The 22,582-nt window shown below is 34.6% G+C and overlaps 1 protein-coding gene across 1 annotated transcript; it reads left to right on the top strand.

Moving 5' to 3' along the window:
* The first annotated feature begins 129 nt into the window (after positions 1–129).
* LOC148951329 (progranulin-like) lies at positions 130–22,582 on the top strand. The gene is made up of 4 exons (XM_089090238.1): positions 130–265; positions 16,211–16,389; positions 19,440–19,592; positions 22,331–22,582. The coding sequence occupies exons 1-4, from the start codon at positions 142–144 to the stop codon at positions 22,406–22,408; spliced, it is 534 nt and encodes a 177-aa protein (XP_088946364.1). The 5' UTR covers positions 130–141; the 3' UTR covers positions 22,409–22,582.

Below are 22,582 nucleotides of genomic sequence, written 5' to 3'. Positions count from 1 at the left end.
TTTGAATTAAACATCCTATGAAGTATCATAAGAAATAATTCCAATTTTATTTTAACCTCAAATTGTTATACATTTCATTTTACATACGTTATTCTATTACAGATTTTGTAAGGGATTTTAAATTCTACATTGAAACTTCAAATGTTGAAGATGCGGCTTATTTTGACTTTGATGTTCTTTTGTACAGCTTATGGAGAAGCTGTGCTTTGGAATGTTCATTCAAAAAATTTACTTCAGAACTTGAGCCTCGTAGCGAATTCAACAGGTAAATTAGCTAAAAGAGGGTCAAAATTCTAGACAAGCTACGTTTAGCCTACCATCTTGGAAAGGGACTAGATTAGGAACAGTGGTGGATCAAGGGGAGGGCCCCCTAGCGTAGTCAAAAGTAGTTTAATTTAATTAATTAACTCAAGTTTGCGTTAATTAATCTTGCTTCTAATGCAAGTTATTGGATCAACCTATTCCCCCCCCCCCTAATTTTTTTTATCAGATCAAGCTATTTTGCCCCCCCCCACCCACTAAAAAAAATACTGTACCTGCCCCTGATTAGGAAAATGAAGCTTTTAGGATGGAACTAAAGATTAAAGTTTGTCTGGGGAAGGTATTTTGAAGTATCCACCTCCACTCCTTCTCACTCTAAAGGGAATTAACCTTTGATGACCTTTAAAAATCCCATTACTATAAAAGTGAAACCTTAAAAAATAGATCTTCTGCTTAAATGAAGTACAAGAAATGTGTTTCCAGCTTCACAACTTTGCTCAGTCTCAGTTTTGGGGTTTCAAAACTGCAAATAAATTTCCTAAATTTAGGGGAAAAAAACATTGATATAGCTTAAAATTCTACTCAAACAACAGGAATTGCATTTCAATGCTAAAACCAGAGAAAAAGAAATCAAAACTGAAAATTAATGTATAATTTTTTTTTCAAAATTCCAATAGATATAGAAGTTTGTCAAGTAGGTAAATATTGAGCTATCCATATAAATCACCTACTAGTAAAGTGAACATACCATGTGATGTCATTTTTTATGCTCTATCTGAATATAATAATTGTTTTTCTTGCAAATTCGATTTTACAAGAATCCTCAAAGTAAAACATTTTTTTCTATAATTTTTTTGGTACTTATGCACTAGCTGTTACCCATGTGATGAGTCAAGTTTGGTTAATTCCCCCTTGATGGAAACATATATAGCCCTAATTGTATATTTATTTGTTGTTCTTTTCACTGAATGATCTGTTATAAAACTGATCTATTATAAACATGCAAATCTATATTAAAACAAACAAGATTGTGGCTACTGTCCCCTTCCATTAAAGTAAAAATCTAAAGCCTGGTGCATCATTTGAATTTTATTGAAAACTATATGTGTCTTGAACAGTCCTTGGAAAGAACTAATAAAATGAAACTGAAATATGATTTATAATGATATTTATTGCTGAAAGCTCAGCAGTCCAAGATTTTAATTCACTGTAATTTTTATTTTTAATGTTGTAAGTACAAAAGAAAGTATTTGTAATATAATTTTTGTTTTCAGTAAAGTGCTAATGATAGAGTAGGCTTTATACTTTTACAGTTAGGGAAGTGGGCAGTTGTCAAACTCTTGTTTGTAGTGATTTTTGTGTTTTTTAAATTTTAATTGAATATTCATTATAAATCTTACTTGTTTAACATTTATTTATTTATATTAGTACCTATTGTATGTTTGTTTCCTATGATTGTTTATTTAATTTGGGTTTGTTTTGGGTTTCATTTTTTTTTTTTAATAATAATTTCTGGTTGTTTTGAGTTTGAATTATTTTAGGAATTTATTTCTGCTGGCGATTTTATTCTGATTGTTTTTTTTAAGTTCGGTTTGTTTTGGGTTTCATTTATTCTTCATCAGTAATATTTGTTTGTTTTGAGTTCAAAGTATTGTAGGAATTTATTTCTGCTGGTCTTAAAATTAATGTGGTTCTTAAATTTTCTTTGAAAAACTTCTGTTTTTGCATATTTTTTTTTATAAATCAATTTTTTTGTTTTTTATTGCCAAAGTTTCAAGTTTTTCAACATCAAAGTATCAAAACATCAAAGTTTTTTTTTTTTTTTCACCATTAAATTTTCAAAGTTTAACATCCCCCTCAACATTCCCTGAAAGAAGTCACAAGTAGATGTAGTAGTAGTTGCAAACAGTTTCAGTCACAGTTGATAGTAGTCACATTTGCAGTTGTAACCAGTCTCATTTGCAGCTGCAATAGTAGCAGATGTAGTAGTGGCTCTGAAAGTTTCAAGTTCATACTCTTACCTGTTCCTAAAGTAATGCAGATAGGCTTTTTGTATAACTTGGATACAGATAGTTTCTTTATACTATAGTTACTTTTTATTTAACTCTGCATACCCTGCATCATTTCCCAAGATTTTGCCTCAATACTCTTAGCATTTTCAGAGACACCTAGGATTAAACAATTCCTCCTTTCTCAATGATAAATCCTGCATTTAAAAAATTGACAAATTGCATAATTTGGATTCATTCCCCTGGACCTTGCAGAGGCTTGACATCCCCTTAGATATTGCTATTAGACTGTGTGACTATTTTGATTAAAATGACTGTGTAAAATCTCTATAGGCTAAGTATTAAAGGGAGCAACTAAAATCTCAAGGGGGGGTGCCCTTTGTTCCTTTTTCAACATTGCTCTCAACATGCCTTTAAGGTTCTCATTTTAATACCCTTACCTGTCCTTAGGTGTTGCTGCTGTGTCCTTTTGACAACCCTTCTGCATAAAGTATCCTTTGAATTTGTTTGATATGCCCTTAATGTTTTCTAAAAGTTTACCTTAATATTCTTATCCTTTTTACAGATTCAGGTCAAACATATCCCCTTTTTCCAATAACTAACCTTGTATATAGAATATGATTTATTGGCTAAAATAGCACAAAAGCTAGCATAAGCACATCAGAACAATTACAATAATAAAACAGATGTAAGGGGATAAACATAAAACAAAAGTTAAATCAATTATTAAAGAAGCAATCCTTAGTCCCCTTCTGTTTAATCTATATATATATATATATATATATATATATATATATATATATATATATATATATATATATATATATATATATATATATATATATATATATATATATATATATATATATATATATATATATATATATATATATATATATATATATATATATATATATATATCTGAGTTTCAATTACACCGTGCATTGTTTGGGCTTTATCCAGATGACCTAGTAATATGGAAGTCAGGCAGAAATGTCCTTGAATTAGTCTGAGATCTTCAACAAGACATTAACATAATCTCTTGCTTCTCAGAAGCATTAGGTTTATCTATCTCCACTTCTAAAACCAAAGCAATTCTTTTCACTAGGCAAAAACATGCATCCATATGGAATATTGCTTTGAATAGCTCCCCCCTAAATTATAAATTGTCAGTGATACTGTTAGGAATTGTTTTTGATTCCAAATTAAGATGGCAGGATCACATCAAGTCTCTCAGGAGTAACATTATTCAAAGACTGGCTCTCCTAAAATGGCTTGCTAACACCAAATGGGATTCATCACCTAAAACAATGATTGAAATCTATAAAGTTTATATTAGAGTAAGGATGCAATATGGGATCCAGTTTTTTACTAATAGTTCTTCAAGTATTTTTAACATGCTAGAGTCACTACAAAACTTCAGTCCTTATTGCTATGGGACTTCATAAGCACACCCCAATTCTTAAAATAAGAAAACTATGAGGGATCATCCCTCTACAGGAATGAGCATTGCTTCAAAGAAGACAGTATATGGTAATCAGCATTTTGTATATAAGAAAACATTTAATAAACCTCCCCCTATGAGCTCAGTATCTTCTTCCTGGAATCTTGGTTTAAAGGAGTTTCCAGAGTAATCTTCTCAGGTGATGAACTCTTTTCCCTTTGTGATTTCCCCACTGTGGGAGATGGCCCATGTTGAATGGCCTATGGGCATGCTACCAAAAAATAAATTTAAAAGAGTTGCCTAAACTTGTTAAAACATTATTAAAAACAATTAAAAATGCTAAAGGACCTAACTTAGTCCCTTGAGGGCCTCCACAGGAAATCAAGGAAAACCCTGATGAATCTCCATTAGGGAGGACTACACATTGCTCATGGCCTGACAAAGAACTAGCTACCTTACATAAAACAAATCTCTTGCACCTAAAGCCCTTGCATTATCTATAACTGTCTGATGATCCAAATTGTTGAAGGCTTTGCTAATATCAGCAAAAACAGCCTCAACATAGGAACTTTTCAACTCAGGATGTTTGAAAATAGTGTCAAGTATATAAATTAAGCAATGTGTGGTGCTAGGATTTGGGCTTAAAGCCAAACTGATTTGGGTTGATTTTATCATGAATATCATCAAAAAGGAAATTATAAATAAAACTTTCAAAGATTTTAGAGAAACTGGAGGTTTTTGATATTAGTCTTAAGTCAGAGGGAACTTTTGGGTCTTAGTTTTTGGTATAGGAGATATAATAGCTTGTTTAAAACACACTGAAAAAATACTATCTACAAAACATGGTTAAACTAGCAGTTAGAGGTACACTTAAATACTGGGCACAATCCACAATCAATTTGGTAGGGATATCACCTGGGTATACTGACTTATTTAAGTCAAGAGTTTGGAGTTTAAGTTGAGTCTGATGAATTTCAATCACAGGAATGTCACTCACTGCACTGTTGGCCAGCATATGTTGAAGTGGCGGGTGAATTTTACAACTTGAAGCAAAATGATCATTTATGACATCTGCGCCCACTGGGTCATCATTACTCTCCAGTAAGAAAAACTTTGAAGAGACCTTTCCCATGGAATCTTGGGCACTTTCGTGGAATTTCTTAGGGTCCAAATACAAAAATTTATTGAGCATGTGAGCACCATGCTCCTTTCTTGCTTACGGATTTTGCTAACAACAATGTTTCTAAGTTTTTAGATTCTTGGAAAAATCCTTCCTTAAGAGTTTATCACATTCATTTATTAGGCACAAATTTTTTTATTTATCCACGGTTTGCAGTTAGATTTGTGAGTAACATTTTTCACTGGAAAGGTGTCACAATATAGCCTAACTGGAAAAGTTCTGCTGAAAACTTAGAAGACATTTCATTACCATTGGTAAGACATAGGATATTGGTCCAAGATTTGGAACTAAGTTTTAATTTGAAATGGGTGACCTTCTCGTCAGTAATGGGTCTATAAGAATAACTGATCAATCGTTTTTGGGGAAATGAAGATAAAGGTGTCCAAAAGATGCATAGATGGTCACTTCCCCCTAATGGAGGGGCTATGGGGTTTTATCACTGCGTGTAGGCGACTTGACCACTTGGTCAAGGCTAAGAGCAGAGCTAAGGCACTTTTGTTCTAGCTCATTAAAATCACCACATAATGTAATTGCAGCATAAGGATACTTGCAGTGAATTCTGTCTGTATAAAGTTGCAGATATGCTGTCAGCTCCTTCTTAAATCCACTACAAGGAGGGTAATAAATAATACAGAATATCATGCTAAATGCTTATTTTGGGAGGTTTTTGGGTCTGGTCCAGAGCCATAGAACTTCAGTTTTGGAGTTGTTCTCTATCTCAGAAAATGTAAGAATCCGATTTGGGAGGGTAGACCAACAAAAAAAAGCCACTCCTCTGCCATGAGATAGAGGGATACTATTGGAAGTGTAAGAATTTTTGTGGTAATGAATTTTTCCAGCCCATCCAAGGGTTTACTAAGTTACTGGTCAAACATCGCCAATTGCGCACTAAACCTTGTGGTCTATGTAACCAACTACGCAATTAGGAGGACAGAAAATGGAGCCACCAAAATTAAAGGAAAATTAATAATTATTACTAGGGGAAAGAAAATAATTAAGGGGCCAAAAGAAAAGAATCTGGAAAGGACATTTATCTGAACAAACTGGGACCAAGGGTTCCAACAGATACCATCTTTGTCTATCCTGGGCTTAAAATGGGAGTCATAATTTGGAATGGAGTAAAAGTCTTCAGTTGCAGACCATGTTTCGGTAAGGCAAGCAATACCAATCTGGTTTTTGTTAAGACTAATTTGAAGTTGATCCATTTTATTTACCAGTGACCTTACATTCGCTAGAAGGATTCTGGGAAATGTGTAGGTGGAGGAGCAATTTATCATACCAGGGTTTATTGATTTGCTATTGGATACTTGTTGTAGGCTCTTGGGTTCATTTGATGAAAATAACGGGACTGAGGAGATGGACTGATTTGGAAATTGAAATGAGAGGGAGCTGGAATGTAACATGGAGGTCTTCTGAATGGGTTTGTTCGGTGCCGTTGATAATTTGGATTCATGTTGCTTTTGAGGACTGGTGTGGCGAACTTCGTTTTTTTGCTGATCAATATTCATAGTGATAATACACAGGAGAGAGTTTGACAGTTGACGATAACTTTTCCAGCATTATTAAAAAGCTTTTTGAAGGTTCATGTCCAAGAGGTATAGGGCAAAGAGGAGGCAGCTGAGGACTGCTCCCTGAGGAAGTCCTTTGGTTATTGTCTTTTGAGGTGATGAAGGTGAACCTACACAAACAATGAAACTTTGCAGTTCTATGAACGATTTTATAAAAGATACTAGCTTGGGGGGTAGTCCAAGGTATGCAAGTTTAATTGAGAGGATTTGGTGGTTCACATTGTCATATGCCCCTTCAAAATCTAGGAAAGCTGCAACTAGGATATTATTTTTTGAGAATGATTCATTTATTGCATTTGTTAATAATATGAAAGCATCTGTTGAGGAGTGGTGTGTCCTAAAACCCGTTTGAGTGCAACGAATCATATTTTTTTTTTCGACAGATCAGAGAAGTCAATATTAGATCACTCTCTCGATTATTTTATCCGCTGTAGGAGCAATAATTATAGGCCCTTAGTACTCGGGGTTGTTTTGAGGTTTACTATTTTATATCATTGACAGTAGGGATAAACATATCCGGATACTGGGGAACCTAGATGAATCCAAGGCATGATTATAACAATTTAGAAGTTTCTGTTTGTATGAAGGGTTGAGATTCATTATCCATGTTGGGTGTATATTGCCATAGCTGCCGCTAGTCTTGGTCCTAATATGATGTATTGAATTATTCATTTCCTGGATTGAAAATGGACTGGTTATATACTCAGATCCTGGACGAGGTTGGTAACTAGGGTTCATAGGAATTTGGGATGTTTTGCTGCAATTGTTTGATGTTAGCTTATTAACAAAAAGAGTGGCAAATAGCTTAGCTTTTTCATTATCATTGTCATTATGGGTATTATTATGTATAAGCTCATAAAGGAGTGGGTTGGGGGAAGTCTTTTTCCCACAGATGTGGCTTATAACTTTATGTATAATTGGCTCATGTGTTTCTCTGGAGAGATTATTTGCAAAATTATTCCAGTAGTTATATTTGGCATTTATTAGTCCTTTTTAGATCAGATTCTGCTTGTAATTTTTTAAAATATGTAGTAGGTGATGGTTTTTTTAGGAATGTTCTCCTAGCTGCTTTTTTTGTTCTCCATTTATTTTGGCACTTTTGTCCACCATGCTTTGGGAATGTGTTTAGGGAATATTTTCCTGGGTGTTGTCCTGGGGATAGCATGATTAGCTTTATTTATTAGTAAAGATGCCAAGATTTCAGCTTGTGTGTCAACTATTGCGTTTGAAATGCATGAATTTTTGGTTAAACTTGTAATTTCATCATTTAGCTTATTTTGGAACATAGGCCAATTTGCTTTAGTGTTGATATATTTGGAGGTATGTGATAGAGTTTCAGCAGGTTCATTTAGAGAGCAAACTATGGCAAAGTGGTCAGTACATAGACTATCAATTTTATTTATATAAATTTTATTCAAAATATTTAATGACACAATTTGTAGGTCAATTGTAGAGAAACTGCCACTTTTGGGATTGAAATATGTATTCGGGTTTGGAGTGGTAGCAACAGCTAAATCAATATTATTTGAAGTCATACGCTCAATGAACTTATCAGCTTTATTTGCTGGTAAAAATCTGGAAAGTTGATGCCACAGAATTTTAGATTATTATTAATTATTAAGGCTACTCCACCTCCTTTTCTCTCTGATGTTCTATCCTTTCTCAGGATAGTATATCCCAGAGACTTAATTTGTTGATTTTGGTTTAAATGAGTTTCCTGGAGGCAAGCAATTTCAATGGAATTATTATTCATTAAAGATATTAGTTCATTTAGCTTATTTTCTGTAAGTGATCTTACGTTCCACTGGAGTATTGATGTGTTGTGTTGTTGATTTAATTTTCATATGACTGTGTATCAATGTTCAGCTTTGTTAATAGTAGAGCAAGATCTTTTTTTTTGCTTGAATGAGCATATGATTAGGGATGTAGATTTTTGCCAATTCAGCAATGATTTTGGTTTTCTGTTGTTGTTGTATATTCATGGCCTGAACTGTATTGTATTTTGGAATGAATAAGCATATATTTTGGGTTTGCATGTTTGGTTGTGCATGAAGTTTGTCAGTTAAGGGATTAATTCCTGGTAGTGTTTCTGGTTTGTTTCTTGTTGGGAGGGGGTGCTAGGCCGAACTCATCTCACTAGGCAAGGAGGCTTGTTGGCTTGGTGATTCGTTTTGATAGAGATGTGAGCTAGGGTGCTTAAAGGATGGTGTTTTGTAAGTAGTACTTGATGGATTGGGAGTGTTTGAGTTGGGAGTTTTGTCTGATTTCAATATAGGTCTTATTTGGTGCGATTGGGCAGCATTTGCTTCCATAGCTGCAAAAGGGTACGGAATGGCCTTCTCTGTTGCTATTTGGAGTGTTAGTGGTCTTTTCATATATCCAGGGCATTTTGATTTATTGGTGGATTCGTATGGGCCTTTACAATTGATGCATGTAGGCTGAGTGTTGTTGCAAGTTGTCAACTCCTGAAGATGGGAGCCTTTACAATTACTACAGGCTAGGAGAATTTCATTGCATTTATTTGTTGTGTGTTCCAGTTTCAGACACTTCTGACACTGGATAGGCTTTGGCTTGTATTCCTTATGCGGTTTGATTTGCCCAAATAGGAATAACTTTTCTGGGATAATAATTTTTTCCTTCAGTGTAAATAAGAAAGATCTACTTGTTTTTAGTCCATTAGAGTTGGGTTTACCCAGTTGAGTGACATCTTCTACAGGGATTGTGTTACCAGCCCTATCTGAGAGCCCTTCTTTTAACTCCTGAATTGGTATTTCTAGGGAAACATTATATACTATTCTTTTTGGTGGGGATTGTTTTGGGTTCCATTTAGATTAATTAATTGGGGTATTCAGAAGAGATTTTAGATTAAGTATTATATCTGCTCATTTCTGATCTTGGACAGCTATTAGCAAAAATCCACCACGGTGAATGTTAAGAGAAAACATTGATTTTAACATTTTGAAAATTGTAACCCTTATTTTAGTTATCTTTGTTATTTCGAAGGGGGTATTAGGAGAAATTTTTAGGTAAATTCCTAAGTTTTTGGGAAGGAGAAACTTGGACAGGGGAAGGGGAAATAATTTTGATTGGGGACTTTTTTTTCCTTTTTTTGGAGCTCCTAGAAAGGACCTCTTGAAAGCCATTATCGTCTATGGTGACATTAGCTCCAACACTGATCATTGTCCCATTCTTAGAATTTGACCTTTCGTGTTAGCTTTGTGATAGAGCTTGGCCAGCCAGATAAAGTGAAAATGGATCAATTTAGTTAGTATCTGCCGTAGAGTCCGGAGGGACTTTTTTTTTTAGGGGGAGCTCTTTGCATTTCCTGTATAAATAAGCTTCAATCTAATCACGAAAGGATAATACTATCATACAAGACCGTCTGCACTCTACTGTGGGGAAAACTTCATCCACAAAAGAAACACCACAGTATGACCCTGAGGAGGATTTTGAGCACGATTGGTTCGGTACAACTACTGATAAATCGAGACAATAATTCACAAGAAATTTATTTTTAAATTCCTTAAAGTGTTGCTGTTGTGTGTGATAAACTCTTGTCACGCCACTGTTGTGAAACACTCTAGTCATTCTTAGGTTTAGGATACAATAAAGTTTAGTCTCTAATTAATTCCGAATATAATCCTTTTCTTTAACACTTGTTCAAAAACTGGGATTTAATCCTTTTAAAAGAATAAATAGGTCTTAACAGGTCAGAGACTGAAGGTGGACTGGACTTACCAACACTTACCCTAAGGGCTGTGGGGGGTTACATTGTCCCTGGAGGTATAGTTATTTGAATTTTCGACTATTTTGAACAAGATATTGATCAAATATCTTTGGAGAGAGGGTTGCTAAAAAGGGAATGGGAAGGGGACTTGTTGCCCTCCAACCACTTTTAACATCCTCCTCAGCTTGCCTTGAAAGTTTAAACTGAATAACTTGGGCTGTTTGAAATATTTTTGGAGGGGGGAACTAAAAAGTGCATGAAAGGGGGCTGGTGTCACTCCAGCTACGTTTCAAAATCCCTCTAAACATGTTCTGAAAGTTTCAACTTAATACCAGCCATTTTTAAAATATTACAGCTCCTATTTTTGACAAACTGAATGCACATAGTTCCTTTCAATTTAGTATAGCATACCATTCAACATTTTCCAAAGTTTTACCTTAATACCTTAGCCTTTTGAGATACAACCAGAATCCATTATATCCTCTATTCCTAATGGTAAATCCTGCAAATGGTAAATTGCATAATTTACAATCTTTGCCCTGGGGCTATGGGAGGCATGGCATCCCTGGAAGTATAGTTATTAGACCTTTAGACTCATTTGAGTAAACTGACAATTCCAAAACTGTGATCAATGTTGAGCAGAGGGGCACCTAAAAGAGAAAGAAGGGGTGGAACTTGGTTGCCCTCTAATATTTTTTCAACATCTCCTGAACATACCTTGAAAGTTTCAACCTAATACCCTCAGCCATTCCTTGTACATTGCTGATATTCCCTTTTTCACAACCAGCGAGCACACAGCGTGTGTTGATTGGATTTGGTATCCCTCTCAATGTTTCCTTAAAGTATCACTTAAATATTCTACACCTTTTTCGAGACCCAGGATCAAACACGCCCTCTGTAGGTTGATCCAAGGTTGCTATTAGATCACTTTTTAACCTTAAAAGGGTATACCATAACTTGTTATTTCCAATCGAATGAACCTCCTCTAAAGTTTATACAATCATTTCTTCCATAGAAAACCTTATATGTTAACCATGGTTAATTTGCATGACATTCAGCCCTTGCTCTGGTTGCTGAAGGGAGGGTTCAACTCCTGAAGCTTATTTGACCTTTAGACTATTCTGAAGCTTATTTATGACTATTCTATTCTCAAAATTTGGATCAGATGTATTTGAGGGAAAAGAACGCTGGGGGTGTGGGTTGCCTGCCGATCACTTTTGAATCTTAAAAGGGTAACTAGAAATTTCAATTTTAATTCAATGAGCCTCCTCTGTAGTTTATACAACCATCCCTTCGATCCATAAGAACCTTATACATTAGGCTAGCAATGGGCAGTCTTTTTAATTTACAGCCCTTGTTCTGTGGGCTTAGGGGGAGGGGGTTCAAACTTGAAAGAATAGTTATTTGATCTTTGGACTATTTTGAACAAAATGGCTATCATAGAATTTTGATCGGGTGCTTTTGGGGAAAAAGAGAGTGGGGCGGGGCTTATTTCCCTTCGATCGCTTTGTACTCTTAAAAATGAAACTAGAACTTCCGATTTCGAATCGATTGAGCTCTCTCCAAAGTTTATTTGATCACCTCTTCCATAAAATTCTGAAATCTTAACAATGGGCTACTCGTGTAATTTACGGCCCTTGCCCAAGGGTCTGTGGGGGTTTCTCTTTGGACTATTTTGAGCAAAATGGCTGTCTCAAAATTTTTATTGGGTCTATTTGGGAAAAACAGGGCATGGGGGGATGGTTGCCCTTTGACCACTCTGACTCTGAAGAACAGATATGCAATAAAATCAAATATAATAAAAACAAATAAAAACCTTATATATTATCATTAGGTAACTAGCATAACTCCCAGCCCTTGCCCTGGGAACTGGGGGATTGTTAACCCCAGAGGCATAGTCATTTGGCCTTTGGACTGTTTTGAACAAAATGGCTATCTCAAAACTTTTATTGGATGGCTATCTCAAAATTTGGAGGGAAAGGGTGGAGGAGGCTTGTTGCTCTCTGGTTACTTTTGACTATTAATAAGGGAACTAGATTTTTCGATTTCGAATTGAATCAGTCTTCTCCTACGTTTATACAGCCACCCCTTGCATAAAAACCTTATTGGTTAACAATAGGCGACCTTCATAACTTACATCCCTTGCCCCCAAGCTGCAGGGGATTTTGGAAACACTGGAGACGTATTTATTTGACCTTTGGACTATTTTGAACAAAATGAATATCTCAAAATTTAAATCTGATATATTTGGCAAAAAAGGGCTTGATGGGTGGCTAGTTACCCACCTGTCACTCGTGACTCTTGAAAAGCACACAAGAACTTTTGATTTATAATTTTGGAGATCCAGATTTAATCAAAAATACCCTCTTTTATTAATAAAAATCTTATATGTAAACAATGGAAAACTTGCATAATTTACAGCCCTTGCCCCAGGGGGTGTTGGGCGTTTTTCAACCCTTGGGTTACAGTTATTTGACTTTGGACTATTTTGAACACAATGGCTCTATCAATATTTTAATTGGATGCATTTGGGGAATAGAGGGTGTGGGGGGACTAGTTGCCCTCCAACCACTTTTGAATCTTAAAAAGGGCACTAGAACTTCTTATTTCCAATCGAACGAGCCCATTGCGATGTTTTTTATTAGCTGTCTCTGGGAAAAAAAAATTAATAAAACATTGAAGTCTTATGTATCTTTACTATAGGAAACGCTATTGCGTTTCTTCTAATTTTCTTCCATGGTGTTTTCGGGTCATTCTCAAGGATATTGCAACTTCCTTTCTAGTGAGTTACTAAACAGCTCTCTATGTTGTTCCAGTTCTCTGCTTGCGGTGACGATAAAAAGAGGACACATCAGCACTATCGATGCAAAAAAGTGATTTTCCTTGTTTTTCAAGGTGGGGGAATGCAAGTTTCCTTTATGGGGTTTTGAAAATGGTGATTCCAATGGTGTAATTATTATTATTCCAATGGTGAAATTATTCCGTGTATGAAAGGGGCTGTCCCCTCCTCAACGCCTCGCTCTTTACGCTAAAGTTTGACTCTGTCTTGCAACTTTATTTTTTAAAACAATAAAAAATTTAGCGTAAAGAGCGAGGCGTTGAGGAGGGTACTGCCCCTTTCATATACCGAAAAATTTCTGTTCGTTTTAAGTTTTAATGTCGCTCCTTACTTTCAGTTAAAAAAAACTTTTTTTTTATTTAATTTCTGATCGTTTTTTAAATAATGCAGGTTTCGGTTTTGGCTCAACCGTACATGAATAATTAAAACAAAATTTGCATATTAATTTTACCTTTTTTGGCTAAATGGCTCTCTCGAAAGTTGGTTAATTTTATTTACGGACGTTTCTATTATTAATAAATATACATAACTTATTAATTAGCTTACGTAACGAACTTCTATATTCGTATATTTTTGTTACGTATATTAGGTGGGTTCGCCCCCCTAGTAAATACCTCGGTCTTTACGCTAAAGTCAGAATTTTTTGCCAATTCTTTAAGAATGACCCCGTAATCACAAAGGCCGTTAATTAGAATAAATAGCTCTTGTGAAAGTACTAAAAAAACTTTAGCGTAAAGAGCGAGGTATTGACTAGGGGGTGAACCCCATCACTTACGTAATAGGTTCTGTTCGTTTTAAGTTGTGATATTCAAAAGTTTTCAGTTGAAAACTTGTTTGTTTTTTTTCTGATCGTTTTTTAAATAATGCTGGCAAATCCGACGCCCCCTTCATAGCACTGTCCCTTCCCTCATGAAAACTTCCTCCATGAAAATATTTCCCGCGTAACTTCCGATCCCCCCCACTACCAGAAAATATCCCCCCTTAAAACGTCTGTATGCTTCCCAATAACCAATACTATATATATAAACATTGGGCAAAGTTCATAACTGTGGGGACTGTGGGGGATTAAGTAATCCTCAAAGACATATTTATTATATTTTTCGACCATGCTAAACAAAAAGGCCATCTCAAAATTTTGACCGGGTTACTTTGGGAAAAAATGAGCGTGGGAGGGGGCCTAGTTGCCCTCCATTTTTTGTGTCTTGAAAAGGGCACTATAACTTTTAATTTCCGTTTGAATAAGCCCTCCCACGATATTATAAGACCACTTGATCGATACGATCACCTCTGGGGAAAAAAAACAAACAAAAAAATAAACACACATCTGTGATCTTTCTTCTGGCAAAAAACACAAAATTCCACATTATTGCAGAAAGGGACCTGAAACCACTAAAATAGCGCTCTCCGATACGTTCAATTTTATGATGGGACAGTTATCGAAATTCAATGGCTCTAAGGGAGTGTTTCCCCCTTCTTCGGTAAACAAACGCGTTCTCTCAGGCGCGTAGAGTTTATCAGGCAGGACTAAACTTGATGAAACTTATATATTTGAAATCATCATAATAATCTGATTTCACTGGCGTGTGTGCCGGTGTCAAAATTCCGTTTTTTAGAGTTTTAGTCGCTGCTGAGCCTGGTTGCTCTTTGATAACAATTCGTTACTACGAACTGTGTGATGAACAATTTTTGTTTGGTGACTTCAATGGAATACAAGGAAATAGTCAAGTTTAACCGCAAAATAATAGCCACAAATCCCAACATTAAAGGAATCAGTCACAAGCTCAACTTAAATTGGCTTTGAAGGTCTAAAAAAAACTATAATCTGGAAAATAGACTTTAATTGTCTGAAGTGCTGTATTGTGGTCATTACGTATCCAATTATGCTTGAAAAGAGAGAAGAGCATATAGGATACACAAGTATACAGTCCACACAAGTGCAAAGTCGATTGTTACAACATTCAATTTTCTGGAGGGTATTTCAGAGTAATGTGGGAGGGATTGTCTCTTTGCACGCTCATATGACGAAAGAGTTCAATTTACTTGACAAATTTAAAATATACTTAAGTGTTACTGGTAGTTGAGCATACCAAGAATCATTTAGGGCATGCGTTGTTGGATTTAGAGTTTTTGGAATTACTTTGACCAAGTTTGGGTTAAATTGGATATCATAGTTTCAGAGTGTTTGACCAGAGTCAAACGGGCCACGGGTAATAGTCAGGGGGCTACGCGTAATAGGTTTTGCTTTACTTTTACTTTTTTTTAGAAAAATGCATTCTTAGTTCTCAATTTTTCATGGAGGGAATTTCTTATGAAGCTTGAGGGGAGATTTCCTCGTATCCTCCCATTGTTATGCAATCAGTAACCAGTTTTCTAAATGACTGAAAAATCTTGGAACATTTTCTAAATCTATTCCAAGAACTAAGCTTGGATTTGATTTTGCCCAAATATTTCGAAAGTTTTTCAATTTTCAGTAGCCTACTTTTTTTTAATTTTTAGACTTTTGGGTTGTGATATCTCTGGTCCTCCTTCGTATAGCTTCAAAGAAAGTGAATGGGGGCCACGCACGTATGCAGCAGAAATTGGCCTTCGAGTGTGACGCTCGAAATTTCAAAGAGTTTTAAAGTTTGTTCTATAATTTACTATGTCTTTCATAAGAATCATCCTTTTTTCGCTTTTTTCTCCTTCCCAATAACCTTGTCCCTCTTACCCTTTAAAAGAGAAATGGCTCTTATGGATATGCCTGCCTGTAGCAGTAACATGACATTTTTTAATATAGCAGTTGTTGAGCCGCATTGCTCTATCATATTGCTGTTTACTTCAGGGTTTTTGTCTTGCTTCAGTGTGAGATATATTCTGGAAGGGATCAAAACTAGCAGGGATCTCGTAAGTCTGGAATCCTCCAAACTTACGAGAATATGAAAGATAGATATAGGAAAAAAAATAGATACATTTTATTCTGTTTAATGTAGCACTAATTTCACTCACTTGAAACAATTCATTAAACCAAAGTCAGATTTTAAAATAGACATGTTAATACGACCTGTGTACCAACTTACCTTCATGAATTTTGATTTCTATCTACAGTTGTTTAATTGGATAAAAAAGATGTAAATTTTATGATTGCTTATTTACTTACCATACTTAACTTTTCCTTCTATACTCTAAGCCACTGCTATTTTCAGGCACGATTGTCTGTCCTGGTGGTGACCAGAGTTGTGCTGATGGATATACATGCTGTGAGATGATGAACCCTGGATTTTACTCATGCTGTCCAATAAAAAATGCAGTCTGTTGTGAAGACAAGATTCACTGTTGTCCTGAACGAAACATATGCAATAAAAAGTCAGGAAGATGTGAAAAGGTTCCATTTAGATCACGTGGGCTATTAATTAAAAAGCAAAAATAAAAGGAACTCTTATAAACTCAGGGTAGGGTAATATTGTGTTTGCTAGTCAAAAACAATACACACACAAATAGCTATACGCAGAATATACAACAAGATGAACCTCCTCCCCCTCCCCATTCCCTCCACCAAAGAAGGTTTCAGATGTAAGACAATGGAAACAACAACAAGATAACAGCAATATGGAGGTAAGGGGTGTAAAACCTTCGAAGTATAGAGGATCTTTCTTTCTCCCAGGATCTGTTCTAGACTGCTTTTATCCTGTCTGACATTGTCAATCAACATCGGAAAGGCTAGAAATGCCCCTCTTCCAGGTGCTTTAATATGGGGACAGGCAACAGATGAATATGATTAGATTTTTCTCGCAAAGAAGAAAGTAAAAAAATAAACATAGAGAAATTTTAATACCCACAATGCATCTAATTTGCTTAAGCTCTAATAATGAAATTTCAACTTGTTATCTTGTATTTGTTTCAATCAACAAATTTTTTATGGGTTTAAATATCTAAGAAGTACCATTTTACAGCAAAAGGTAGCTATTAATCAGCCCATCACCGACCTCTGATAAACATTGTCTGCTAATCAGCATCCTTGACTGGACACAGATTCTCTTTGTGTTCAGCCAAACAGGAATAACTAAAACAGGGTAATTAATCAAACCTGACATCAAGAAATCGCCATAAGATACATATATCTTGATTAAACTGTGTATATGAAGGGTTTCCTTGTTCTATACAATATACAATATGGCCTAGAGGAGGTCTATTTTCTCAGATTGTTAGAAATCATCAATGCTGTTTGTCAATCCACCAAAAAAAAATGCTCAAATGTGAGGCAACGCGATGTAGACCCATAATCATAACTGTTCCCTTTTAAAATGACGAAACAAAAATTATAACCATCTTCTATGGTTTTTGTGCAATAAAAATTTGATTTCATAAGCACAAACTGCCGTTTAAAGACATTGCCTGTGATCAGATGCATTTGTCCATCTTGCTAATGCCGCAAGAGAGAGCTTCTATAATAACAAAATTCGTGTGGCTATTTGGTTCCATCATTGACTTTTCGTATCCTCTGCTAAATTGTTTAAAAAGTTATCTGCAGAATTGGTCTTCTCCTGTCAAGTTAACTGTGTAACTTCTTCAAATGCCTCAAGGTCTGGCCGTAGGGCCTATCGCTAGGTGTTTTTATTTTCCCCTTTTTATGGGTCATGTATATTTCTCATAGAAACATCTCAGATACATATAGCATTCTTATATGATCTACTGGCTTCGCATTTCAAACTTAAAAGAGTCACGCGAATTTATTAAGAATTTCTTAACCGGGATTCACTTTCGGTTAGCTCTTATCATATCTAGCATTCTACAGTTCCACAAAAATGCCATGGTATTTTTTATGGATGTGGCCGGGGGGAGGGGGTAGCCCTACTGGGGGACATGAAGACACTAAAATATTTATAAAAATAGGAGTTGAAAATATACCTATTGAAAACAAAACAAAGTTCCTAGTGGTACTTCTGGCCCCCTCCCGCGAGAAATATCCTGGTGGTACTCGTACGATTTTTACTGTCCTAACTTTAAAAAGCATCCCTATCCAGAAAGTTGCTCAGTTTGATTACATAAGCTGGATTTTTAACTGAAAACTAAGTTTCAGCAGTCATATCCATGTATTTCATAGTCTGTTATGTGAGTAGTTAAAGACTTGGTATTGTGGGAAATTATATTGTGAAAACTTTATGAAATACACAAGAAATACTTTAAGTAATAAATTGACTATGATTTTTTAGCTTATGGTGACAAAATATACTGCTGCTACTAACAACAACTCACTATAAGCCACCTGTGACTAGCATTAAGCTAGTATAAAGTTAGCTAGTTTTTGTTAAAATTAATTTAAAATACTTTTTCCAAAAAATAACTTTCACAAAGAAAAGTAAAGAGCTACATTGAACCAAATGAGCAGAAATAAAGTCAATTTCCAAGCGTAAAACTACCAAAAAATAATCAATAAATAAATGAAACTCAAAACGAACCCTTCTGAAGACCAGAATATAATTTGCACTTTACTGAAAGCAAAATACATTTCCAACTTTCCAACTAAGTGTTCCAACTTTTTTAAGTTCAATAAATCAAAGTTACTAAAAATAAGGAATAAATATAAGTATATGTATATTAAACTGTTGATCCACATTCATTTCTTATTTTAGTTCAATACTTATACTTACTTTTTTAAGTTCAATAAATCAAAGTTACTAAAAATAAGGAATAAATATAAGTATATGTATATTAAACTGTTAATCCACATTCATTTCTTATTTCTTTCGTAATATTGGTTATGGTGGTGTTCTTTTTTTCGATATTATGAGAAATAGAGACATTCAGCTCGAAATAGGGATTTTTTTCAGTAAAGTGCAATTTTTTTTTCTTGTTTCCAGAAAGCACGGAAGGCGTCAGCCCTACACGTCTTAGTTTCTTCTCGTTTTGAGTTTGATTCGGTTATTTATTGTAATTTCTGTTCGTTTTGGGTTTCATTTATATGTTAATGATGATTTATGGTATTTTTGCGCTTGAAAATTATTTGACTACTTTTCTGCCCATCTTTGGTTTAATGTTACTCTTTACTTTTCTTTTGAAAACCTATTTTGTGGAAAATGTTTTTTTTAATTAATTAAAAAAAAAACGCCTTAAATTTGACTGAATGGTTAATCCCTAATTATATACTTGCAAGTTGAACATTTTTCATTTCGGAAATTATGCACGGGGCACTTAGTCGACGATGTAGATGTGCGTAATTTCTATTTTATTGGCAGGTGTCACTATTGTATATTTCATATTATATTCACAAGGAATTTTATTAAATTTTTCACAGTTTTACTTATTGTTATTTTTCTATTTTTCTTCTTTCCGTCGTTTTTAGCAAAACGAAGAAAGAAGAAAAAGAAGCGTTGGATTAACTCTGCAAAGAGCAGAGGAATTCGAAATACTTTTAATGCGTGTTTCTTGTTTTAGGCCAGAACAGGTCCTTCCAATTTACAGAGTTTGAATTCAATAATCAATGTTACTTCCGTGATATGTCCAGATGGTCAGTATCAGTGCCCTGATCATACAACATGTTGCCCATTTGGAGATGTTAATCAATATGGATGTTGTCCTTTTGAAAACGTACGGTTTGTTTGTTCCTTTGACGTATTATTGTATGAAACAGCATGATTTCTGAAGAATTATTGCCTGTTGTATGATCTATCCAAAATTAATCCAGTCTTTTATCCCTTATATCTGTGACTATCTTATTTTAGTTCTGACCTAGCAATGACATATGTATGGATGATAGATAGACTTATCTATCAACAAATGAAATAACATCATTTTTATACAATCCTAAAAAGGGCTTATCCCAGGTTTCCCTCTCAATCATTCGAATTATCTGTCTTTGCTTTTTCTACAATTAGCCTACTGCAATTTTCTACATTGATGCATACTGCGAAATATTTAAATACTGTACTGTTGTTCTATGACGATTGACTACCCATGCAATCGTCAGCTACTTCTTTGGATGCTTCGCTTATCATCTAATCCAATGGTTCTCAAGGGCCCTTTTGGGGTACGCAAACATTTTTAGGGGACACTTGGCCGACGAGCAAAAAAAAAATTAAACAACCCTTTAATTTTAGGAGTGGCAATTTTATTTATATTTTAGCTACAGTTTACTTATTACCGGTAACTGAAAAGGGTACCTAAAATGTTTTGTGGGTAAAAAGGGGTACAGTGTCTAAATAAGTTTGAGAGCCATCTAATCATTGATCAGGCCACGAAGGTTGTTATCTAAAAAAAAAGAATCATTTAATTTTATATAACAGTCCTTTGATCCGGCACGGACACTGAGAAAGGGGGGAGGGTTCTTTGGGGCTGCTCTTATACAACAAGTGTCAATATAAAATAGAAATGAGAGTAGGAAATTGAAAAATGTGCTTTAGTCGTTATGTTTTAATATCATTAACAGTCGGTCCTTTTATATTAATTAAAAAAACTTTTTCCACAGAAGTTCTTTAAAGAAAAGTAAAGAGCTACATTAAACTAAAGATGAGCTGAAATACAGTCAAATAGTTTTCCGAAACTATTATTGATATCCATCAATAAATAAATGAAACCTAAGACGAGGAGAAATTACAATAAATAACCAAGTCAAACTCAAAACGAGCAGAAACTGCCACAAAGAGGAGTAGGGCTGACGCCCGTTGTGCCTTCTAAAGACCAGAAACATAAATTCCACTTAACTGTACACAACCTTAATTTCCACCTAAGGGTTTTTATTTCTCAAAATATAAAAGAAAAAAAAATATCACCGTCATAACCAAAATTACTGGAAAAAACTAATGAATGCAGATTGACAGTTCAAAACACATACTGATATTCATTCCTGAAAGTCTTAATAATTTTGGATTTATTAAAGTTAAAAAGAGAAAATGTTTAAAATGTATTTTGTTTTCAGTAAAGTGCGAATTATTTTCTAGTCGTTAGAAGATATAAGTTGCGTTAACCCTACTCCTCTTTGTGGTACTTTTCGCTCGTTTTGAGTTTAACTTAGTTATTTATCGTAATTTAACTAAGTTTAACGTGAGTTTAACTAAGTCTAACTTATTTATTTATCGTAATTTCTATTCGTCTTAGGTTTCATTTATTTTATGATGATTATTTGTGGTAGTTTTACGCTTGAAAAATTGTTTGACATTATTTCTGTTCATCCTTGATTTAATGCTGCTCTTTACTTTTATTTGAAAAACTTCTTGTGTGGAAAAGGGTTTCTGAATGAAAAAGTAATTGATACATGGAGCCTACTTTGCTGCTGCGCTGCTTACGACAAGGAAGGTTATTTTTAGGTATGCAAGGTACGACACCAACGACCCTTCATAATAGTTTGCTGTGTCTGTAAACTTTGCGAGAAAGCTCATTTATTTTATCACATAAATACAATTAAGTTGTAAAACCAACAAAGTAAGCCAGCTGGCTTAGTTGGTTGAGTATCAGACTCTCAATATCAGGGTTGTGGGTTTAAGCTCAACGTTTGTTGTTGTTTTTTTTTTTTTCATCGGTAGAGAGTATAAATATTAATAATCTATTTCTTCTTGGCAAACAGTTGTGTTTGTGCAATTTTTACGGCGCTCATAAAACATTGTATTTACGAAATTTACTGATTTACGAAATTTAGGGTTTATCAAACTATGTCATGCACATGTAGAACCACTAATCATTTTCCTCTTTATTACTATGATCGATTTGGTGATTAAATTGAATCTATTCATTCAACAGACGGTGATGGGCTATACTTAAAATTCAATAACTTTGGGAATACTCATTTACGATTGATTATTCTCAGGTTATACTTACAACAAGGGCAATCTTTGGTTAGTTTTTATATAAAAGAAAAGCTCCAACTGGTTTATGTAGGATTTCACCTAACTACTCCTTACAAAGGTGAAGAAGGAAGGAAAAATACTGTAACATGTAGGAAGCCTTTTATATTAGTGCATGCCGTCATTACAATACTGATGAAAAACTCGTTGTCGCTTAAATGAAGTGTGCTTATTTCAAAATTAAGGCTCTTAGCGAATTTTCACAAACTCCTGACCTTTCTAGATCGTTTCTTTAAGCCAAAAAGTCTCAGGGTGTTAATTTTCAACAAAAAATATGGAGATTTTTCAAAAACAAATGTATATTTTTGTACTGTATACGTGTGTGAGTGTGTGTAACATATCAAATACAAAACGAATTTCCGTCAGTAACGTTTTCCTATCTGTTTCATCTTTCTCTCAGTTTCTGTCTTTTTCTCTTATTGTGAAGTATTACTTAACCCCATTTTTAAATAAAGTGTCCCGTAATTAACTTGAATTTACTTCTTTTAGGCTACTTGCTGCACAGACAGGTTGCATTGCTGTCCAAGTGGTTATAAATGTCTGCCAAGTGGAACTTGTTTCCTTTAATATATAGAAATGTAATTTGTGTAAAAGGGGCTTGCTTTCGGTAGTTCTTTTGGTTTTGTTGCCAAATTCTCTTTTACTGCCGTCTCCTAAAAACTTTAGGATATAAACATATATATCTAGTTTCTATATTTTCCATATTTAACCTATGCTTTTATATCATTAAATTTATTTGAA

This window comes from Artemia sp. Qi Xiang Cuo, chromosome 6 (assembly GCF_049724085.1).
Source record: "Artemia sp. Qi Xiang Cuo chromosome 6, ASM4972408v1, whole genome shotgun sequence".
Taxonomy (NCBI): domain Eukaryota; kingdom Metazoa; phylum Arthropoda; class Branchiopoda; order Anostraca; family Artemiidae; genus Artemia; species Artemia sp. Qi Xiang Cuo.
The sequence above is the reverse complement of the archived record's forward strand: the minus strand, read 5'-3'. Positions and strand labels throughout refer to the sequence as shown.